A 22,037-nucleotide genomic window follows, 5' to 3' on the forward strand; every position below is an offset into this window, starting at 1 on the left:
CTGTTTTGCTTTTGTTGAACAAATCTACCTAAATTTAACATTATTTTCTTTTGGTTTCAGCTGTTAATCCTAGATACATACTTAGGAATTGGATGGCAGAGTCAGCAGTGCAAAAAGCTAAGTTGAATGATTTCTCAGAGGTAAAATTATTTCTTTCTTGACATATTTATTAATAATTGGCATAATTGTTAGTGAAAGAGTTGTTGCATTTACACTTCGAAACTATATTACACTTTGACCAACATTTTATTAATAGAAATTACTATTAAAAATAGTAAGAAAACTATTAATAGTGTTAATTATAAAATAAATAGTAGTGACTATATTAATAGTAGCACTAATAATAGTAAGCAACTCTTGGAATACTTCCTGGAGCCAGGAGGATGCATAATATGAAGTGGCAGAGACTTTTCTTGTTTGCAGGAAAATGTTTGTATAAAAACTTACCCATTTTAGTTGCTTCCAGGTTCATCTCCTACAGCAGATTTTACACCATCCCTTCCAGAGGCAGCAGGCTGCAGAGAAAGCTGGCTACTCCCTGCGCCCCCCGCCTTGGGCCAGGGATCTTAAAGTGAGCTGTTCATCCTGAGAGAAGTTTGGACAAGCGAGAAAAACTATCAGCGTCGGAGCTCAGTCCTTCAAATGGGATTAATGGATCAAGCCACAGGAACTTCTCGCCCTGATGCTCTGTGGGCTGGTATCTGCTACTCTGTTAGACAAGAAGCTTTGACCAACTTTATAAGGTCTAAAGATTAAAGAAATGGACCATGATGTATGGTTGCATCAGCAAATTATACTGGAATTTATAACTGCTCTTCATATTCAGCTGTGCATTAATTTGAGTCTCAATATTTAAGTTCTGCCAAACTGTCACAGCCACTTCAAGTTCGTGGCTGATTGTGTGTGTCTCAGCAAGTTTTAATGGCTGGTCAATTTAAAATACATCTAAGCTAGTTTTAATCATACAGTATTTTGATGAAAATTCTCCTTGCTGTTACACACTGTACAATTGTATTCTGAAGACATAAATGTTCTTAAGTCTTTTCCAGAGCTGAAACAGAGGATTATCTTACACTTAAACCTTGCCACCTTTTCTCTTTTTGGCCTTGTTTTGTTCCGTTCAACCGCCAACAAAGATTTGAAGGAAATTCAATTAAATAGTGAACAAAGATGTCTGTCTTGAGAGTGACTTGCTCCAAAATAATTTTGATGCCTTTGCTGGAGTCAGGTGCCTATCAAGCCTGGCCCATAGCTCTTTTAAAGGATATCTTTTGATAGTAGTAGAAAGATTGTTGGTGCATAGATATAATGCCTCGGAAAAATTTCACTGGTTGGATAGGGAAAAGGACTTTCTTGGAAGTATCTCACTATGTATATAGTCAGGTCAATATACCTTTTGTAACCAGCCACTTGATGCTGTAAGGGACTTAAAAAGTCTTGCAAGGGTAAGTATTAATTTTAAAATTTAGCTGAAGCTGTTACAAAGAAGTGCTTTGAGTAACAAAGTCTAGTCTTTGAGTCCTGGGTCCTGTTACTTAGCCTTGTTTGACACTCCAGTTCCACATCACAAAACTTCGTGTATAATTAAGCCAAAATGAATACATAAGCAGTCAGGTGCAATGTTATGCTCGAGTGTTTACAGCAAAAGTTACTTATTTGGGGGCTTTGTTACTTTTTGACATTACCTCGTCTCTTCCCAAATCCAAAGTGGATTGGTTTAGAAACTCCAAATTTGAGTGCCAATTGATTCTGAAATTCTTGATTCTGCTATTAAGTGGCATAATTAGCATTTCTCTAATCTATTTCTAGAAATATAATTAGTGGGGAAAAATTTATATTATTAGAAATCTTTTTGTGACTAAAGAAATATTTGAATGCCTTTGCTTTTTAACTATAATCAACACAATGATTCAGGGTGGTTCCCTGCCAGATATACAGCTGTTCCAATGTAAATGTCAGTTGTTCAAATGTAAATAGCAGTATCGTAATGAAAGGCCAGTCTGAAGTTGAAGCAGCTCACACCAGTTCAGCCTGGTGACCATTCCTGGTGCAGGCAGTACCTGCTCTTCTGCAGCCCTTGGGGTTAGTGGTGTAGCTGGCAACACCTCCAGGTACAAGGAGTGTATCTGCTGGGGGTTCTGTTGGAGCTCTTCAACACTGGGCGACGTTCCCAACCTATTGAAACATTGGTGTTGATGTCTGTTCTCAGATAATTACAAGCAAAATAGCATGTCGTGATGAAATGCATGTCAGCATTACCACCTGCAGTGGAGTGAGTTACACTGCAAGGAAGTGATTATTTGAACATGAAAGTATTTGTGCCTACAGGGTAAATACAGCAGCTCTGCAACTTGTGCCCTGGTTTCCCATCAGGGGTGAGGAACTCTGTGTTGAACCAAACATGGGGTAAGTTGTCTGGGGGCCAAACATGGTGGCTTGTACATCTTTACCTCATGGAATAATGACAGAAATGCAAAGCATTTTAATGTTGCTTTCTTCTTAAAATTGTTTTATAAATGTTAAAGCCTGTTAACAGTAGCAAGTGGACCTGTATGTTAACCCATAGTTAAAAGGAAAGAAAGCCTCCAGCATCTCCACACAGAAACACAACGTCCCAAACGCAGCTGTTTGACAAGCAGTGATGTGCATTGTGAGGTTTTTGCCAGGTTCTTGAGAAGCATCTGACGGGGAGGCAAGCCCTGAAAATTGTTTTTGCGTATTTCTCTGGCTGCAGCGAGCATGAGGTGAGCTACATCTCTTCTCCAGGAGTTCATTCATGGACTCAGCCATGTACTCTTTCCTTGGTTTATGTGAAAGGAAATCTCCATTCCCCCCCACCCCCAGTTTTATAACGCAATTTATATCACCTGGTTTTAGTAATCTTGACTATTCCAATTTCATACTAGTCAGTGCTGACTGTTAATGGTGATCACACTACCTTGGAGTAACTCTTGCTGCAAAGCCATGAGAATTCATAAGTCTTGAAGATACTGAATCTCTTCTGTGTGTCTCTCTCAAACAGAATATGCCTGTTTCCCAGTTACAGGGTGACTGTCAATGATAAACCATAAATGACAGTTCTGTCCTGTAGTGCTGCCACAGGATCCATGTAAGTTCCTACTCTTCCACTCTGAAAGTTCCTGAAAAAAGAGTGTGTGAAAAACACATGAAGAATACAGTTATCACAACACTGCCTTTTAACTGTTTTTTAAAAGTAGAGAAATGAGCCCACGTCATGCTCAGCATTTTCTGTGATACCACCTCCCTTTCCACTTCTAATCATTGGTTTCTAATCGTATGGTTTCTTATGACAATGTAATCATTAATGCTGTGTCTCATGATACAGTTCCTAAAATCCTTGGCTTCCACCTGCAGTTCAGAGCTGTCGCTTCCTTCACAGTACACAAACACAGCAGTGCTGCAAGAGCAGATGGGGAATAAAAATACCGTGGTTGTTAATCAAACAGCTGTTTGTACTGTTTTCCTCTTTCAGAGGACAGTTGGGAGCATCTGCAGTGGTGATGCCCCACAGGTGGACTTATCCCCATGATTCTCACCTGTCTCACCCTCGGAACTGACAGGAGAGTGATTGCTTGCAGAAGGTCCTTCTTCCATATCAGTAAGGTAAGAGCCCAAACAAGATGACAACCACTGAGACTGCTTCCATTTGAGATAAAGAGAAAGGTTAAAAATAACATGCTGCAATTTCAGATCTTTTCAGACTAAAATACTGTAACCACTAGTAATGTACACACTACCTCAGTCTATATGAATAAGACAATTTCATATGGCAATAGGTTAGATAAAGGTGAAGGATTAATTTCTATTTTTTACAAAGGCTTTGATTTACAATCTTAGCAAAGAAGGTATTTTTGTATGTTGCAGCATCTTTTTTTGTGCCAAATAAAGCCAGATAATTGTGTATCATTAAGATGTTATCTCTGTTCTTTGGAGAGTTTGAATACCTACATTTCAGAAAAATCAATGCAGCCCTGTACATTCACAAAATGGTTGATAGAGGTCTAATCATCACAGCATTTAAATGGATTTCTGGAGTTTTCTGTAGGCTTTGATTCTTTTGTTTTGAAGAAAGCCCAACTTTTTCTTTTGTGTAGATTAAGTGCATGAGTTATGATTGACAGCAGATGTAAAATGTATAAAATTGAGTTTATTGTGCTGTAACAAAAGAAGAGGGAGGAAACAGGGCAGGAGGCTGAGCCTTCTGGCAAGAAGAGTGAATGCTGGGAAAGCCATGTAGAAGTCTTTGTGAATTCAGAGAAACTAGCTTATTGTGCAACATTTTTTCTAAGGACATGTTCTGCTTTATTTTGATGCTGGGTGTTTATTTCATGAAAGAAAATTAATTTGATTTAAGAATAGTTGGATAGCAGACAGCTGTTGTCACTTAAGTGTGTTGAAGATGTGAACTCCTAATACCTTGTCAGAAAATGACACACAGCACTTTAGTGTTCAATGATTCTGTGTAATGCTTGCATCAGTTACATATGGAAAGCAGTTGAGAAACATTAATCTTTTCTTTTTTTTTTTTTTTTTAACCATAGTTTTAATCCTCCTACTTTTAGCTAGTTAGTGTTTTTCCTCCTGCACTCAGAGCTTGTACTAACCTTATAAGCCTTGCACTGGTCTTGACAGCATTTCTGTTTGGCTGTTTGGAGAGAATAAGATTCCTTTTGAACGGTCTAGCATGTCAGTTCAAAACTTCTGGGCAACATTTGTGTTCTTGGTGAACATAGTTCTCCTGGTGGGAGCTTTTTGCTCAGTTCAGTGAAAGTAAGGGAGCTAGAACACTAGTGAGTGTTGCATGGGCTCTGTCTATATTGCTAAGTAGGAAGGCCAGGAACTAGTCTCTTGGCCCATGAACTGGTACCCTGACTGGCCATAGCTGGACCATGAGATCTCTGTACGGGGAGTGAAACCTGCTCTAGACTTGTCCATATTGTCTTCTGGGAACAGTGCCCAGCCCAGGCAGTTCCTTGAGTCATGCATGGGACCGTGCTTAGGACAACTTTGGCAGTGTGGGTGAGCACTAGGCCAGCACTCAAGCTTGCATCCTCATCCTCTTTTATTTTGCAGTAGGCACACAGATGTTCAAGCTGTAGCATCTTGCTAGCAATGCTAGATCCTCAGCCATAGGCTGGAGAGCAAAGAAATGGTTAACAGCAGTTGTTAAGACATTCCCAGCCCCATATGGCTCCACCAGAGTCACTTGAGACAGGCATGATGGGCATGATTACTGCAGAAAAAAAACATCCCTTAGCTTCAGCTTGTCTCAACTGAACCCAGATTAAATTGTGGGATGTCACATAAACTTTTTTTAGTGACTCATCTGGTGCTTCCCTGGCTGAAGCATCCCTGTTCTGAAACACCTTCTGTGCATCCCCAAGTTCTTCCTGTGCCCATCACCACCCTTGCTGCTGGCTCCTTCCAAGTGCCCGTCCTTCCCCTCCTGCTGCTCTGAGCAGGCCCTGCGGCTCCTCCCGGCGCTGCGCTGTGCGTGCTCTGCCCTGCATTGCTCCTGCCTGTTGAGGTCTGGCTCCCCAGTCCTGCCTGCTCTTGGTGCGTGCTTCATCATAGCAAAGGCCTGGTCTGTGCTGTCACGTGGATGACTACGCTCATGCAGCCACCAAAACATGCAGGTGTGGTAGGGGCACATACATATCTTGCTCTTAGCATCTCTCATACATACAATCTTGTAAACTTCGTAATTAAAATGCTTTTACAGTTTTTTTCAAGTTCAAAAGCAGGGAGGAATATTAACTACAACCACCTTTGCCCACATAAAGATGCGCTTATTGCTCGGCCTCAAGCAGCCACTTCTTCCACCAGAGATGACACAGCCGTGGGCTTTACCAGTGTTTAAAGCAAAATCATTTCAGGAAGAAATGCGTGTGGTTCATAACGTCATTGGTGTTTTCACCTTAAAAAATAAGGTAGTCATTTCAAAAGGAAAGGTGCTTTATAGAGACGTGGTTACAGCCTTCATATCTCTGCGAGGCTGTTATACAGGTACGTGGCTATTTACAAACCAACCTTAAGCCAAAAATAAGACTAGAGATGACCCAAAATTTCCCCAGGCTGTGTCATTCCCTTGCCTCCCACCACCGCTTCTGGACCTAGGGCTCCATTTTGACAAACAGCAGCGCTCTGGCCCCCTGCTCTGTCATCTACTTTATGTATTTGTTTATTCAGACCACACGCTTTGCTGTTTATGCTTTTTGTATTGCAAAATACAGAAATATATTACTTATGGTATCTTAGAAGATCATGCGCATGAGAAGAGGCAAAGACTGGAAGAAATAAAAATAAAGACTAGAAGCGAGAGGCAAAAACTTTTAAAATATTTGAAGTGGTACCAATTACCAGTAAAATGTCTGTTGATGAACTATGACACTTTGTGCAGATATAGAATAGAAGCTATTTTTATTTGAGAACTCATAATGAATGTTGCCTAAATGAACAACGGAGAACTAAAATGGGAGAACAAATGAAAAAAATGTAGGAGGAGACATATCAGGTACAAGATAATTACAGAGTCTTTCAGAAGACAGGCTATTTCTAGGTATAATTTGAAGACAAATGTTAACCAGCAGGAAAAAAAAAATCCCTGCTTACCAAGGGGAGCATAGTAGATTTGGAAATAAAAATTTTTCTTTGTCTAAGATTAACTAAATAAACAAGATTAAAAGCCAGCAACTGTGAGTGCTGACAGGTATGACTGGAGCTGCACAGGGAAGCAGGAGTGTGTAACATTTAGTGACACTGTCTGGAAATGGCCACAGTCCTGCCTTGTATCTCAGAATAATCTAGCTGAGTTTTTACTTTTTAAGACAGACTATTTTTGAAAAAACTGGAGTCTTTTTATTGAAACCCCCCACACACACACCAACTGGGGGTTTTCTGATAAAGAACCTTTAAGAGGAATTCTGTGAAAAGGGATCTTCCCACTTCTCAAAATTTGCATGAGGACATTGTTGTATTTTTTCCTTCAGATCCAGTTCTACCAGAGGGGCAGCATAGAAGATGCATTTCACTGGCTGGCCGGCTCTGCGAGTGCTGCTCCACCATCTCTGCTGGCCCGATGCAGTGAAACAAGACTCTGCAGCTGGTTCTTACCTTGGGCTGATGCTGGGATGGTTGTTAATGGAGGGGGGGTGGGGTGTGGGGGGGAAGCATCAGGTTATAGGAACAAAGTGGGGGACAGAAGGCACCCCACCTTACTTGTTGAGACCCCCAGGAGGAACTCTGAAGGAGAATTCCTCCTGGAGGAGCCTGATCCAGCACGACCTTCCACAAACAGCTATGGCTTGAAGTCCACCTGCTCCCAGAGTTCAGGAGGTGCTGCCCCTTTTCTTCTCAAGAGCTTTCCTCAGGTCAGACATGAAATCTGCTTGCCTCCCTCCACCCCCAGGTGGGGGGGGCCCAGCTGACCGTGGCTCTCCAGCTTGTCCTGTGTTTTCTGGCCTTTTTGAAGGAAGTGGCACAGGTTTCTTTGTCGGAGGTGGCGGCTTAATGGAGACAGGTGGAGGTGGAGGGGGTGGGGGTAACGGCAGGTCTCCGTTAGCGCTGCTGGAGGCTGGCGGCGGTGGAGGCACAAAGTCAGGAGGAGGTTCACAGAAATCAGATGGTGGTGGTGGTAAATCGATCGTCAGCGTAGGTGGTGGTGCTGGAAAGCTGTCTGGTTCTGTTAGGAAAACACCGCTGTCTCGTTTGACTTTGGAGGGTAGGACTGGTGAAACAGAAATCGCAGATGACCGCCTTTCAGGTGGAGGAGGAGGCAGCAGTGAGTTCCTCTTACTCTGGTATTTCTGTGGCTTCATCGCTGGCTGTGCCAGGCCAGGTGCGCTGACGTTATTTGGCTTAGCCTTTAAGAAGCGAAAGGAATAAAAGGACAAGATACAGTCAGTGCATGTGCAAACTAATGCCACTGCCTAAGAACAGTAGAAAAAATAGGAAAATACATGAGAAGAGTGCAGCAGACAGACAGTGAAATGAAGCAGAGTACGTTTTGCCTGAAGAGCGCAAATAGTATTTTTTTTTTCTTTCTGGAGCTGCCCACAGAGCTTTTGACAGTGGGAATCTCCCCTTTGACACTATTCATAGTGCTTCTTTGAGTGCTGTCCTCAGAAAATGAGTGCATTAAGATTTCAAAGAATTGCAGTTAGTAAGACATATAAAGATACTTCCTTGATGTGTCCATCCTGCTGCTAATTCCCTGAGAACATGACTTAAAAACAAACCACAGATTTTTTTTTTTTTACATCCAAAAAAAAAAAGAAAAATATTTGAGGACATACAAAGCAGGTCTAGTTTTAGCTCCCAGCCCCGCTAGCTGTGGCCGATGGATCTCTGGATAAAGCTAAAATAATGAAGTCACCTATCTCTGCCAAACAAATTAGGCACAACAGCAGTGAACTGGGCAAAAGGTGGAGCTATTTGGGAACTTCAAGCCTCTGTGTTTGGTTTCACCGTGCCCGCGGCTCTACAGCACGGTGTCACACACACCCACCCGCAGGGCAGTGCCCTGGGCCCACTGCAAAGCGCTGGGGAGTGAGGCGCTTGGGAAAGCGTCTGTCCCAGTTCTGGGAGGGGTACAGCAGGGGAAAGATCATCCACCAGTGACCTGGCAAGGGCCACTGCTAAGCATGGGGAAGGGGGTCTTCTGCCTTCTGGGCAAGGCACATGCACACACCTCCTCCACTTCTGAACCAACAGTGTGACAAACACATCCTTGAAGCCACTAAGTCCAGCCCTGTTTGCAAGGTCACGAAATGTTCAAACCCTCTGACAACTTTGCTGAAGGAAAAATGAATCAAAGCATCCCTCATCCAAGTTAAATAAAATGTAGGGTAGCAGTTCATTATGGCGATGTTTATTTTGACAAGTTTTTAGGTGGCTTTTCTTTCAAATTGTGTTTGCTAGTCAACATTCTGAACATAATTTGCCTTTTTTTTTTTTTTCTTCAGGTAGCAACTGTTAGCTGTTGACAGTTACTACACAAACACACTATCTATTCTTGTAAACCTGGGGAGAAATCTGCTCTCCTGAAAACAAAGCTTTGTAACACATTCATTTCGAGTTATGCTAATCTATCAGTTTAGATCCAGCGAGCTTAGTGCTCTAACTGTAGTACAGCGCACCCTGATCCTTTGGTCCCAGGCTTGTAGAAGCTGTGAGACGAAGGCAGTGACATGTTTGCTTCTGCTAGAGAAAAGCGCTCTGCAACCCTGCCATCAGCAGTACTAATTCTGGCATCAGCCAAGTGTAACATGCTTGCCCTCTCCTCATTCTCCTTGCCTACAAAGATGGAAGTAAATGAGATATAGGTGGAGGGAACCACTGGCTGAGTTCGGAGAACGTGATCTATTCCAGAGGAAGCGAGGTTCAGAATAGAGAAACATCTTTTTAAAGGAGGAACTCAAAGTCATAAGCAAGCGGCATAGGACACGTAATGCAGGTGACAGAAAAGTTCTGGGAATTTCATTGCACTTGTCCTGTGCACTTTATGTGTGACGGAGGGATTGAATAATGTACTGCAAAAAAATGCAGGTTTGTTTTTGGTTTTTTCTGTAGGATGTTTTTAAGTCCTCACACTGTACCCTACTGATATTTTTACAGCCAGAGATGGAGCAAGAAGACAAAATTTGAAGCTGAACCAAGGAATGTATTTAGAGCCTAATGAAAACATTTACTATTTGCCCTTCTTCACACTTCTACTTACACACTCATCTTCAGCTGTGCACAGTGTTCCCTGTGTTCACACTACTGTAGCCTTTGTGTTACTAAGGCAAGAGACAGAAACCAGCACCAAGGCTCTGGCAGCACAGACTCTTTGAGACTGTCCCCATAGGCACATTCCTGTTTCTGCTACATGAACCCACACCTATTTGTTCTGAAGAACAAAAGTGGCAGGTGGCTGTGCCTACACCTCTGCGCTTCTGTGCCACGGGCACTGTTTGCAGTGTGTAAAGCATGAGGAGGGGCAGCAAGGAACCAGCCCTTTTGCCCAGAAGACAAATGCTTGTCACAACAGCACGCTGGGACTTGGAGGGGAGAAGACAGCAGGTGAAGAAAAACAAACTTGGAGAACTGGTTCACAGGTAACATTTAACCAGTGCATTGGTAGTAACTGCTGACCTGTGCCTCTGATGTATCCACTTTCTTCTGAGTCTCTGGAAATTCTGTACTGGAACGACGAACAGTTTGAGGAATCTGTCCATTTGCCTGAACAGCACCTGTGACAAGGGGAGGAGACAGAAGGAAAAGAGTGTTACAGTTTCATGATCTTAACCAGATCAGGGAATAGCAAACTAAGAATAAGGCTATAAAAACATCTTTACAACTTCCAGCAAGGAACCACTCGTTACAGGTTTTATACATAATTCAGTGAAATCCATGAGGATGTCTGTCCTCTACTTCAGGTTTATTTTGTGACTTTTCATAGTTCATTACATAAGGACAATAAACATAATACCTTACATTACAACTAATACCTGTCCACAGGCCTCCATGGTTGTAGCTGACAATCCTACAGGCAGAGCAAGTGGCAGAATTATGAAGACAAAAGACAGAAATTATCAGAGTGTATAAAGGTGTTGACAAATGAAGAGCTTTTTCTTCTGACTGTTGGAAATGGTGATTACAGAAGACAACCATAAAGGCTGCCATGGGAATAAAGATGGGGAACTAAGCAGAAATAAAACTGGCATAGTTAAACCCACCCTCTGGCATTCTGTTGTTTAAATACCTGTCGCTCATAACAGCGTTTTGAAGTCTGTAGTGTGCTGTAATATTACTACATTCTCAGTTTTATTGCATGTTTTTTTCCTTTAGCCTGAAGACTAAAAGCAAGCACTATAGTTTCATATCAAAAAGAGTCATGAGAGCTGAAGGTTTGAAATCCTACAGGCAGGCTGATCCATTTTCCTTGGTAAATGAGCTAAGGGCTCAGAAACTTCTGCCTCCACCTGGAACTGTGGAAGATTTGTGAACCTCACTGTGTTCTCAGATTAGTCTAGATCTGCTAGCTAAGTTAAAGCTCTGCAAAATGTTTGCCCACCATTACTGTGTTTGTGATGGATATACATAAATAACCCAGTACTGCAAATGGAGTAAATGAATGCGAGACCAAAGGACAAATTTGTGAGTTTAATTTGGAAAAAATCCACAGCCCCTGTACGGTCTGATGAGGATTAAAGAAACTCTCTCGTTTAGTCTGGGGTTGTTGGAAGCTGCACACGTCAAAGGATAATAGCAGATAGTGTTTGGTGCCTAGATACATACACTTGTAAACGTTCATGACTGCCTTAGCTCTATTATAATTTACAGTTCTGAGATCCAGTAAAGTTCCACTCATGTACTTCTTGGATGCTAGTGAGCCCTTAGCTGTCTACAATGTAAGTCTAAGCACAATGACGGTTTTAATCTCAACATGTACTTTTCTTATTAGCAAAAAGTTTCCATTAATATGATAATAAATAAATAATTTTTATTGCCATGCTGGCAAATCACACACTTGACAGAGAAGTAAGACAAACTCTGTGGTGTACTGAATTTACTAGGACTATTTAGGCTTCAAGGGATGACAGAAGGCGGTCTGAAGTCCTTGTGTTTTATGCCTCTACCTGCATGTTGTTCAGCATATTTAATCCAAAGTACCATTTTGATCATTCAGAGTACAGCCTGTGTTTGTTGAAGGACTAACATAGAAGTCCAATAAAGAGCTAAAACCAATCTTGTGGCTGTAAGTGCTCAGCAGAGAGAGATGTAAATCCCTGGGTTCCGTGGCCGCGCCCTCCAGAGCAGAGCAGGAGTTTGCGCTTCACGCTGCTCAAAGACTTTGCTGCCCTCAGTCTTGCTGAGATTTAACCAAATGAAAGAGATCAGAGAGAGATCCACTCTATATAGGGCTGGGTATAGTGTTCTACTTGACAAATATGATATACCAGGAAGCTGGGACATGGCTAAATGGTAATATGTTGTCTTCAGTTTCATAAGCTGTGCAAGACTTGAAAGCAACATTTGATGTATCAACTCCTGCCACATACCTGCATATATGCTTTACACAGTCAGCCAGCTGAAGGACTCCCAGTCAATCTAACATCAGAGTTCCTGCATTCTATTCTCAAGATTTATTTTAAATTTAAATGAATTAATATTTTAAGGAAAAAAAAAGTAGTCCAAATATAATGCAAAATATACATACCCAAAATATATAATGCAAAATATTGAGCCTTATAGTGATACAGAACATCTGAATAAAGCAACATCCTTCATCTTTCAAACACCACGATATTGTGCTGGCACACAACATACACTGTTTTTTCAGTATCCAAAGACACAGACAGTGAGGTGGAGAGACAGACAAGATACAGTTTGGGCTACAGGCGAACACACAAACACTGGCTGCAGCAGCATGGCCAGGGAATGCAGGCTACAGGAGATGTGAGAGCAGAACTTCCACCTGCCTCCTCCAGCTTTTGGCTGCCACAGATTTTAGCCTACGCTGAAATCAGCCCATACCAATGGCTACATGGCCTTTTGAAAACAGAACCGAAGAAAACATGCTTTGTTCCATTTCCAAAACGTGAGCCAAGAACTGCTCACAGTCAGGCAGTTCAGGTTATAGTATTATAGTCGAGCCCCAGGTTGTAAAACCTGGGGTTATAAAACCTGTATCAACAGGGCAGTAATGACAACTGTGAGACAGCAGAAATCACAGTGACTTGCCTCAATTAGAATGCTAATGATCCTTCAGAGATATTTCTATAGTGACAAAACACATGACTAAAATCTTTCCAGGCTACTTAACCATTTAATGGGCTCCATTAGTCAAGATTAACAGTATATTTTATGACCACATGCAGTGTTCCTGGATTGTAGGCAGCAGCTAAAGTTATACAGATGCATATATATAGTTAATAAGGCCTCGATCCTGCCCGTGTCCAGTACAGGCTGCAGCACCCGCATGGAGCCCCACTGGCCGGCCACCCCTCTACTGCCATCAACACCAGAACACAAAATGCTTCACAACTGTCCCATCCACCCTTGCTAAAGTACCTCCACACCCAACCATCACAAAATGCCCTGATCTCAAAACACTGTTACTCGGTCTCTACATCCCAAATGTGCATTTATTACCATGATTTGACTCCGAGGAATAGTATAGAGACCTTTTTTGTCATGTGTACTGAGAAAAGGCAAACAAGCCCTGGAGAGGTGTTTGGATGATTTTGAGTTGTCTACATGACAAGTCAGAACATTAACTGCCAACACTGATTTTTACTTTGCCTGTCTTATGAAAGTAAATACTTGGCCATCATGTCCTTCCTAATAAATAAAACATACCTTAAGCACATAAACTAAAAGCAATCATGTAAGCGACATCTTGTATCATGCACTGTTGTATCCATACAATGATAACATAGGTAACAGCAGTGTGATGAAGCTACTGGAAAAGTAGAGAGTAACCTAATCCTTTCTGCCTCCGTGTCCTTCTTCTGACACCCACATTGTTATGCAAATGAGTGAAAGGCTAGGAAAAAGAGTGGCTCAACCTATAATAATCTCTTTCTGAAATGATCATTCTCAGAATATCCCACTCATCCCTTTTACTCGTTGGAAGAAAAGCACCAATACAGCCAGTAGAAAACTTCAAGACATGGACCATCAGTCCATAAAACATAGAGGGAGGATAAAGGATTTATATTCAGATGCCAACAGAAAAATACAGAAAAATGCAGGTTTAAACTGACATTTGGTGGGCTGTCTTTGTATTCTTCAGGTTCTAACATTAAAATGAGAGCTCTGCTGCTAGCTTGGTTATAGATCAGAGCTGCACTGGGCTGTCTAGAACAAGATTACTATCTTGCTGAATCAATGAGATAGTTTTCTGAACAAAGACTATGTGCAACACTGATGATGACAGAAGTGGGCAATAAATGTGATTTGAACTGCTGTGGCGGCATCAGTACCTGCTGATAGGGATTCTGCAGGGGCAGCTGGTTCCACCGTCCCTTGATTTGCCCACCGAGAGGACAAGCCAGCTTTCTTCACTGCACATTTGTAATTATCATACAGCGTCTTGCCATACTGCAAAACAATCAAAACAATACAATAAGCGTGGTGTTAAGCTTTAAATATGCCAAGCACTCATTTTGCTCTTGGACAACTTTTCTGACCCCATTCCTTCCTAGCCAGTTTTGTGAAAAAGTAGTTTTTTACAAGTGGTGTGTCTGTTTCTGTATAGGGCCAGGTTGAAAGCATCTCTGTAACAGCACAATAAAGCATGAATCCCCGTGACCAAACACGGCCCTACTGATACCATTCTCGCCCTTTATGTTCATTTCAGTATCTGTAAACATCGTGAAACTTAGCTTAAAACCCAACTATTCTCAATAAATATATTTTTCGAATGCTTTCCAAGTATGACATTTTCAGACTGGAGACTTAGGACACTGAATCCTGGGCTGTAGAACAAACAGCTCTGTCAGCGTAAGACACAAAATAGTTTCACATTCACCCCACACCTTTGTTGGATGTTGTCCTGCAGCAGAACTGGCAGAAAAGAATACCTAACAGGAGCAGGTCTGTATAGCCAGTATACTGGGCTACGTATGAATCCATCCCCCTTAATGTTTTGTGCAAAACAAAATGGTCTGCGAGTCAGGATATTTTTGAAGAGGGTGATGCCGAAAATTTGGGCAGAACTGTCTGAAAAATGTCACAGCTGTATTGACCAGAGATTGCACATCTTTAGCCACAGCATATTATTATTATGCCAGATAACTGGAGTAAATTTTATGACTACATGAGTTTTATAGCTACAGAATTCAACCCTTGTGTTAATGAGAAAAACACTGATAAATAGGGAATGGGAATATTCAGAAAAAACATCCTGGTCATGCCCTTCTGCTCTTTCTTCCTAAGGTAAAATCAGCATGAATGTCCATTCTTGTCACAATATTTCTAGTTGAGGTGATAACAGTCAGTAACCTGAGCAAGACAAGAATGTTCAGAAAACACATTTAACTAAATTTACTTTTAATCTCACCTTAGCAATTCTTATTCCTGTTACCCATCGATGCAGGGTTGCTTGATCATCGCAGCATAAGTACTTGATATATTGTGACTCCTTCTGAATCTGGGGGTGCTGAAAGATATTAATTCATAAAATAAGACAAACACAGAAATCAAATCACTATACAAAAGTGCAAAGGCACTGCAAGTGACCTTGGTGAGAACACTGCCTATAGGCATCATGTTAACATAAAGATGATTAAAAAAAAAAAAGCAAAACCAGACTATAATAAAATATCAAAAAAGATGGTGATTATGAGCTATACATGAGCTGCCACTGGCAGCATTTGCTTGAAATAATTTTAATGCACTGTAATATGAGTTCAAGGGCTACAGAAGTCTAATAGTGATCTAGAGTTCAATGAAGTCTACAGACGCTACGGTTCAAGGTCTAATACTCCGTGTATAAACACTGGAAGTCTGTTTCTCATTGCGGTTTGTCATACATAAGGCATCCAGACTGAACACTGACCATAATTAGTTTCCAAAGAGTATGTCAAATTTGTTTAAGCATAAACTCCCATCTGCAACAGATTTTTCCTTCTAACTGCCTGCCTTTCTTTGGGCTGAGTTCTAGCTTTCTTCCTATACATTTTTATTCTGCTTTACTCTTGCTGTTGTTTGCCAACAGTTATGTAAAGCTGATGTATGTTCTAGACAGAGGATCATTCAAAATGTAACACCATCAGAAGTAATCTTTTTCATTTGGTTTGTACTGGAAACCTTTACAATTTTTAAACCTTTTTTGATTTTTTTTGGACAAAATGGAGGGTCTCTTCCCCTAACTGATCAACACCGTACTGGCATGTGGTGACGTACCAGTACAACTCAAAGGTCACCAAAATGCCAGACTGCCTGCTTGCCTGAGACTGGACACCCTCTCTAGGACTCTGAAGGAATGTAATTCCCCTGATACAGCAGAGAAGGCTCTTTAGTCGCTTGGATGGAATAATATACTGCCATCTCTTGATACACACGGAAAAGAATGAAACCGAAGGAAAAGGGTTCATTATCCCCCATTTATAAGTTCATTTCTCTTTGTATAAACTATAGGTGCACCATTAGTGAAACATCGTGAATGCACAAAAGAACAGCCAAATATGTTCCAGGGATATTGCCAAAGAACTCTCTATTCAGCCTGCGCAGTAGAAAATTCAAAGCATACCTCCACCTAGCAGCAAGGACCCTGGTTTTCTAAGGTTCGTTAAGCCCCCAAAGCAGAGCGGCGCTGGGCGCGGGGTTGCAGCAGGATCCCTCGCAGCACAGAGCCCGTGAGCAGCTCCACAGCCCAGGGCTGAGACAGGTGCCAGACGTCTCCTCACAGACACCCGCTGCTGCCTGGGACAAGCCCTGACCACAGCCGGCTGATCCAGGGGCTCAAAAGCAGAGCTGAACACAGAGGTCTCGCTCCTCAGCCCCGTGTCCCTGCTCCCGCTCAGTGCTGCAGACGCCAGGCTTCCCCTGCTTGCGCTGACCCAACTGTTTATGAGGCCACACTGCGATTTGAAAAAGGGAACCGGTCTGAGTTAAATATAACCCACTTCATCATGCCGTAGTTTTGGTTTATTTTTTTTAAAGCCAGCAGTACGCAGCACAGCCTCACATACGGTGTGGGGACAAGGGGCGCTGTGGCTTGGGGAGAGAACAAGTAGCAAGGGATGGATGAGAGAACAGGATCATTCAAGCCAGTATTGCTGCCAAAGCCCTGTGCCATCAAGTTACAAAGTGACAGTGAACACGCCAGGGTCATAACCGTGGGGAAGAAAAAAGCAAAGGGATATTACTCTCGAGGGGTTCCCTAGTGACAGACGTGTCCCAAGGCAGTGCTGTGGGTAACTGTGTTGCAGCAGCGTGTTTGAAGGAGCCATACTGTTCGCCATTTTTCTGCAAGCACAGAGCCGGCCATCTCCCCTGGGCTGCGAATATGCAAAGTCTGCTTCAGCCCTCCGGAAGGGCCCATGGCTACCTTATTGGTGCCTAAGGTGAGTGCCGGGGACATCTCACACTGCAAGCCCGGAGATGCCAGCTCACCGTCACCAGGCGCCTGAACTGCGGGGCAGACGCCATGCCCACCCCATGGCCCTGTGCCTCACCCACCTGGAACACCCACACACCACCCCGTCATACGGTTCAACATACAGAGCCGTACCTTGCTGCTGTACACCCGCGTCACATGTCACACAGCGGCAGTGACCAGGGCCCCTGGACAAACCGCCTCCTCCAGCTCCTCAGTGCCTGCCTGTCCCTGTCCTTGTCTCCTGCATCTTTGGTCAGCCTGAACGCTGCTCACAGTGGGCTCCACTACTGCAATACGTGGCCAGGACACAATGCCAGACACTCCTTTCCTTCCACCCTTTCTCCATTACGTGACTAAACACAGTGAAAACCGGTAGAGAATTCAGTCTGAATGGTATCACTGAAAGGAAACCATTAGCAGGCGCTTCTCTGCATGGCACAGCACAGCCCACGGACCTGCGTTATGTTATCACCAACGGAGCCAAGAGAACCAGGAGGTGCAAACAAAAGCACTGCAACCCTGAGTAAATTAAATTCTTCAAGCACTTTTCAACCAGCAATGAGCAATTTCACTCCTATGTGTAAGGTCCTACTGAACCCAGCAGGTGGCACCCAAAGCTTTCAAAAATGAAGGAAAAAAAACCCCTCCTTTTTCATGACAACTAAGTCCAATGGGTCTACGTATCTCCCTCATTTTCAACCACCACACCTGCCAACAGTTTTTTATTACAAGAAAAAAAAAATCCTATAATTTAACAGATAATCTATGTAAACATTTGGACAAAAGTGCACATTGCATAAACAAGGCAGAGGAGGACGCAGCACACAGCAAGCCAGGTAATGGTGCCGCACGTAGACACAGCCCTGCCACGGGGATCTGCTGCGGGAAGCTGAGACTGGCAGCTGCAGACCTCTCCTCTTGGGCACCCTACAGAAACACCAGTTTCACAAGAACACCTGTACTGTGTCAGATCAAAGGTCCCTGAACCCAGTGTCCCACCTTTGACAGTGGCCACAAATGGATACTGAGGGAAGAGAAAGAACCAGACAAGCATATATGATACTTCCCTCTGACACTTCCCCCTCTGTACTCTCCCTGTCTGCAACTATTTTCAGGCCAGGGATTTTCAGAGCTGGATAGGGTTTCTCCATATTTAGGTTCTTCAATGGATTTCTCCACCGGGTACTTTTTCAGCTTTTTATTGGGCCCAGAGAGAGTTCTGGCATCCACAACGTCTTCTAGCAACAATCTTCCCAGATGTGGTGCACATGCTATAAGAACCACCTCCTTTTGCTCTGAACCTGACTGCTACTAGTGTTGTTTAATGTACTTGTTTTGGAAGAGACACCAAATGGTTGACCCCTATCCACACCTCTCCATGCCACCCCTGAGCCTGCAGATCTGCGTTATATTCCTGGCAAGTTGTCTCTTCTCCACCCTACAGGCTTCTAGTCTCTGCAGTAATTCTTCAAGTCAAAGTCATTCCTCACCTTCGTTTATCCTTGTTGCGTCTCCCTTGATCCTTTTCCAACTTTATTATATCCTCTTTGAGATGAGAGGACCAGAACTGCACAGGTGAGAAGAAACCATGGACTTGTGCCACAGTATGGCAATGTTCGCTGTTTTATTATCTATGCCCTTCCTAATAATTCCTAACACTTAATTTACATATCTGATCACTACTGAGCACTGAAACAAAGCTTTTATCAAGGTATATACCACATGAGCATCTCGCTCCTGAATGGTATAGATCTGCTCAAAGTTAGAAATTCCACAGGGGAAGTTCTGATCACTTTTGTCCCTATGCACATTATAATGTATATATTCAGACTGTGTATTTTTTACAACTTTATTGTCCAGAACCTCAGCCTCACAAGGCCATTCCAGAATTCTTCAGTCTGCCCTTTCCTCAATGATCTGAATAGCGTAGCATCACCAGCAAGCTGCCTCAGCTCACTGCTTACCCTCTCTGTCAATATTTTGAGACTGTGGGGTTCTCGCCGTCCTGAGAAGTTGAGAGGAAACTGTCAATGAACAAGGCCAGGGTGTCCCGTGCCGGAAACATGGGAGTTATTTACAGCCTACCCTCTACCCTATCTTTTACTAGCTATTGTCTCTACTGGGCGATTCATCTTAACTACTGACATTCACCAGTGGGGCCTATTCCAAATTACCCCAATCAGTTCCTTGATTAAATTACTCCCATCAGTAACCATGATTAAACGCAGAGTCACAAGTGTATTCTCTCAATTAGGGTCCAAAGTAGCAAGCTGCTGAACACCGAGCTCTGTAGGAAGGTTAAACACCTCAAAGCCATGCTGGCAGCCTGGATCTTCATGTTGTGACAGCTAAGAACTGTGTTGCCTTTCACTTTCTGAGAAGCACCAGCAGCACTGGCTCTCTTTTTATGTGTAACTTTACCAATGACACATAAAACATAACTTGGTACTGAGGTTGGCTGGAAATATCCCCATTGCCTTTCCTGGGCCCTGGCTCTGCTGTCAGGAGGACCGCTGCATGCTGCCCATGCCAGGGCTGCCTTCTGCAGCTGCGTGCAAGGCCAGACCACGGCACCAAACGCCAGCCGCACCAAGCTTAATGCTGAAGCTTTATACCTGTAAAAGATTATTAGAAAGTCGCTCAGACGGAGGCATTTGGCTTCCTGTGGTTTTTAGATGCATGGAACCTGCTACTTTGGATATGAAGGGATAATGTTTTCAGCCAAGAACTGTCTCACCCCACCCCAGCAGCTTGCTCACTGGGGAAGGAGCGTACCGCAGTCAAATTGCTTTGGCAGTGCAAATGGCAGAAGTCTCTGCTGTTGACGGTGACCTTTAGAAGCTTGACTCTCCATTAAAAACTTCAGGTCACATGCAAAATCCATTAGGTAGGACATAAAAATGCTGACTCAGGATAATCAATTCAGAGAACAATCTGGACGGCTGAAAATCCCCGGAAACAATGACCTGGTGTGAAGGTCCATTTGAACCAGTTTCCTCCTTTCACAGCTCCAGCGTCTCAGGGTATTGTTCAGCACAGCACACAGACGCAGGGAGCTGTAGTCAATACGCAAGTCTGGTTTTGCTAAACTAGATTCATAGTCCCTGGAATAACCTCTCTGTGAGACAAACAGAGGTCATAACAATATCCATCACAATAGTCATGTGAGAAATACTGGGTTTTTTTAAGCAAAGTAACACTAACTTCAGTATGCCACAGCTTACATGTCTCACACATAGAGACAGATAAATTATTTTGTTACATGGTGCATATCGTGTCCCGAAAAGGTCACTAAAATCATCTGACAGCAAAGTGAAAACATCTCCTCTGGAAAGGTTTATCACCTTTGCCTCTGAAACATGCAGCACCAAAATGAATTACGAAAAAAAAACCTGTTTAAAAAGCAACTACTCCAGAATTCATGGTTTGAATGAAAAGTGGTAATATGCAAGTAGACAGGGACTCCAGATTTTTTCTCACAGAAAAAAACATTCACGTGGAATAGCGCTTCAAAAATAATACAGTGTTTTAAAATACAACATAATTTGACTACAGTGGACTTTTTTCTCCGTCTTTGTCAAAACTCTTAATAATGATGAATTAGTAGCATCATCAGGCCTGATTTTTGGACACCTGGCCAGCTACTTATTAAGGCCGGAGCACCTCAAACGCCAGGTTGCAAAAGAATGTGCCGTGCACCACCCGGAAAAGCACTGAAAAGGTTTGGAACAGCATCTAATGTTCTCCTCTGACCCACTGTCTCCTCTATAAGTATCAACTGCCTAAAGATAAAGAACGCAGAAGCACTTGAATACAAAGACCTTATTTTCTGGAGAGGATTAAAAAATATTTGTGCACAGATTACATTTTCAGATAAAAAGTAAGCTCTTTGCCTATGGAAAAAAAAAAGGTAGAACACATTGAAAACCTGAAGAAATGGGAACTAAACGATGCCGTTTCTATGGTTTGTGCCAAAACAAATGACTAAAGGCCACGTGTGCATGAAATGAGAAATTATCCCAATAAAATGGTCTTTTTCTTTGCCTTCTTCCAACACTGAAGATGAAAAGTAAATGGAAGTTATTCAGGCATCTCATTGGATTCCTTGCCCTAAAATATATGCATTCTTGCTCAGTCTCTGAGGCAGAAACAAAAGCCAGAAGCATAAATAGAGTAACTTCAGATCAAAAGCTTTGGCTTTAGGCCAGATTTTCAGAAAATGGTCAGTGTTTTTGGATACCTTATCTTCTACCGATGACCTTGTGCTTATGGTGAGCTCGCTCCTCAGAAAAGCTGAGACTCTTCTGGCTTCCATGACTGCAAGTAGAATTAATACTCAGCACCTTTCAAAAATCACACTGGAGTGGTTCGAAATTTCCATCTACCAGTAAAAGTGGTCAAATTGTGATGCTATGCACTCCTTGCATTAACATGACCAGGCTTAACTGATCTTTTGAAGACAGGTGTGAACTGTACAGATAAAACAGTAACTGTCCTATTATAAGGAAATTACCCTTTTGACCTACATTTCTCTAATGACTGAGGCAAAACTTTTAGGTCATTAAAAATACATGTAATAGCCATTGTAACCAGGACAGCTTTATGCAGCACGTAATATTTTCCAAAGCTATTATATTCCATTTCTCACTGTCCATTCTCTGTCTCTGTTCTCCCCAATGCTTATGCACTCATCTTGCAAAACTGTGTGCACATAAATATGCCTGTAATCCCACATATCTGAAAGTGGTTTTTAATAAAGAATACTTCTGCTTTTGCTTTTTTGGCAATGAATTTTACTCTGAAATATTTATCTGAAGCATTCATGCTAACACAACAGTTTTCAAATCTGTCACATAAAGAAACAGAAAATCTCCAGTTTTCTATCCTCATTTCCTGCACTAGCCATTTGTTCCATATCTTTTTC

At 42.5% G+C, this 22,037-nt stretch overlaps 2 protein-coding genes across 7 annotated transcripts in view; one reads left to right on the top strand and one right to left on the bottom strand.

The window, feature by feature from the left end:
• LOC135984940 (protein adenylyltransferase SelO-like) overlaps nucleotides 1-10,695 on the top strand; it is a 34,662-nt gene extending 23,967 nt beyond the window's left edge. The window contains exons 18-21 of one of the 6 annotated variants that reach the window (XR_010605735.1): nucleotides 61-140; nucleotides 467-2,744; nucleotides 3,023-3,624; nucleotides 9,637-10,695. Coding sequence is in view for 1 of the 6 variants with exons in the window: in XM_065627781.1 (XP_065483853.1) it covers nucleotides 61-140; nucleotides 467-589 (203 nt within the window). In the remaining 5 variants the exon portion in view is untranslated. Of the gene's footprint in view, nucleotides 1-60; nucleotides 141-456; nucleotides 2,868-3,022; nucleotides 3,625-7,010; nucleotides 7,156-9,636 lie in introns of those variants that run through there. The other 5 variants (XR_010605737.1, XR_010605734.1, XR_010605738.1 and 2 more) reach the window with 5 other exon arrangements.
• The window catches only part of APBB1IP (amyloid beta precursor protein binding family B member 1 interacting protein), a 65,349-nt gene continuing 49,770 nt past the window's right edge, over nucleotides 6,459-22,037 (bottom strand). Inside the window, exons 11-14 of the mRNA XM_065627780.1 lie at nucleotides 15,071-15,169; nucleotides 13,992-14,109; nucleotides 10,156-10,253; nucleotides 6,459-7,883 (exon numbers count right to left, since the gene is read on the bottom strand). Coding sequence (XP_065483852.1) covers nucleotides 7,350-7,883; nucleotides 10,156-10,253; nucleotides 13,992-14,109; nucleotides 15,071-15,169 — 849 coding nt within the window. The 3' untranslated portion in view covers nucleotides 6,459-7,349. The remainder of the gene's footprint in view (nucleotides 7,884-10,155; nucleotides 10,254-13,991; nucleotides 14,110-15,070; nucleotides 15,170-22,037) is intronic.

Source organism: Caloenas nicobarica, chromosome 2 (assembly GCF_036013445.1).
Source record: "Caloenas nicobarica isolate bCalNic1 chromosome 2, bCalNic1.hap1, whole genome shotgun sequence".
In the NCBI taxonomy this organism is placed as follows: Eukaryota; Metazoa; Chordata; class Aves; order Columbiformes; family Columbidae; genus Caloenas; species Caloenas nicobarica.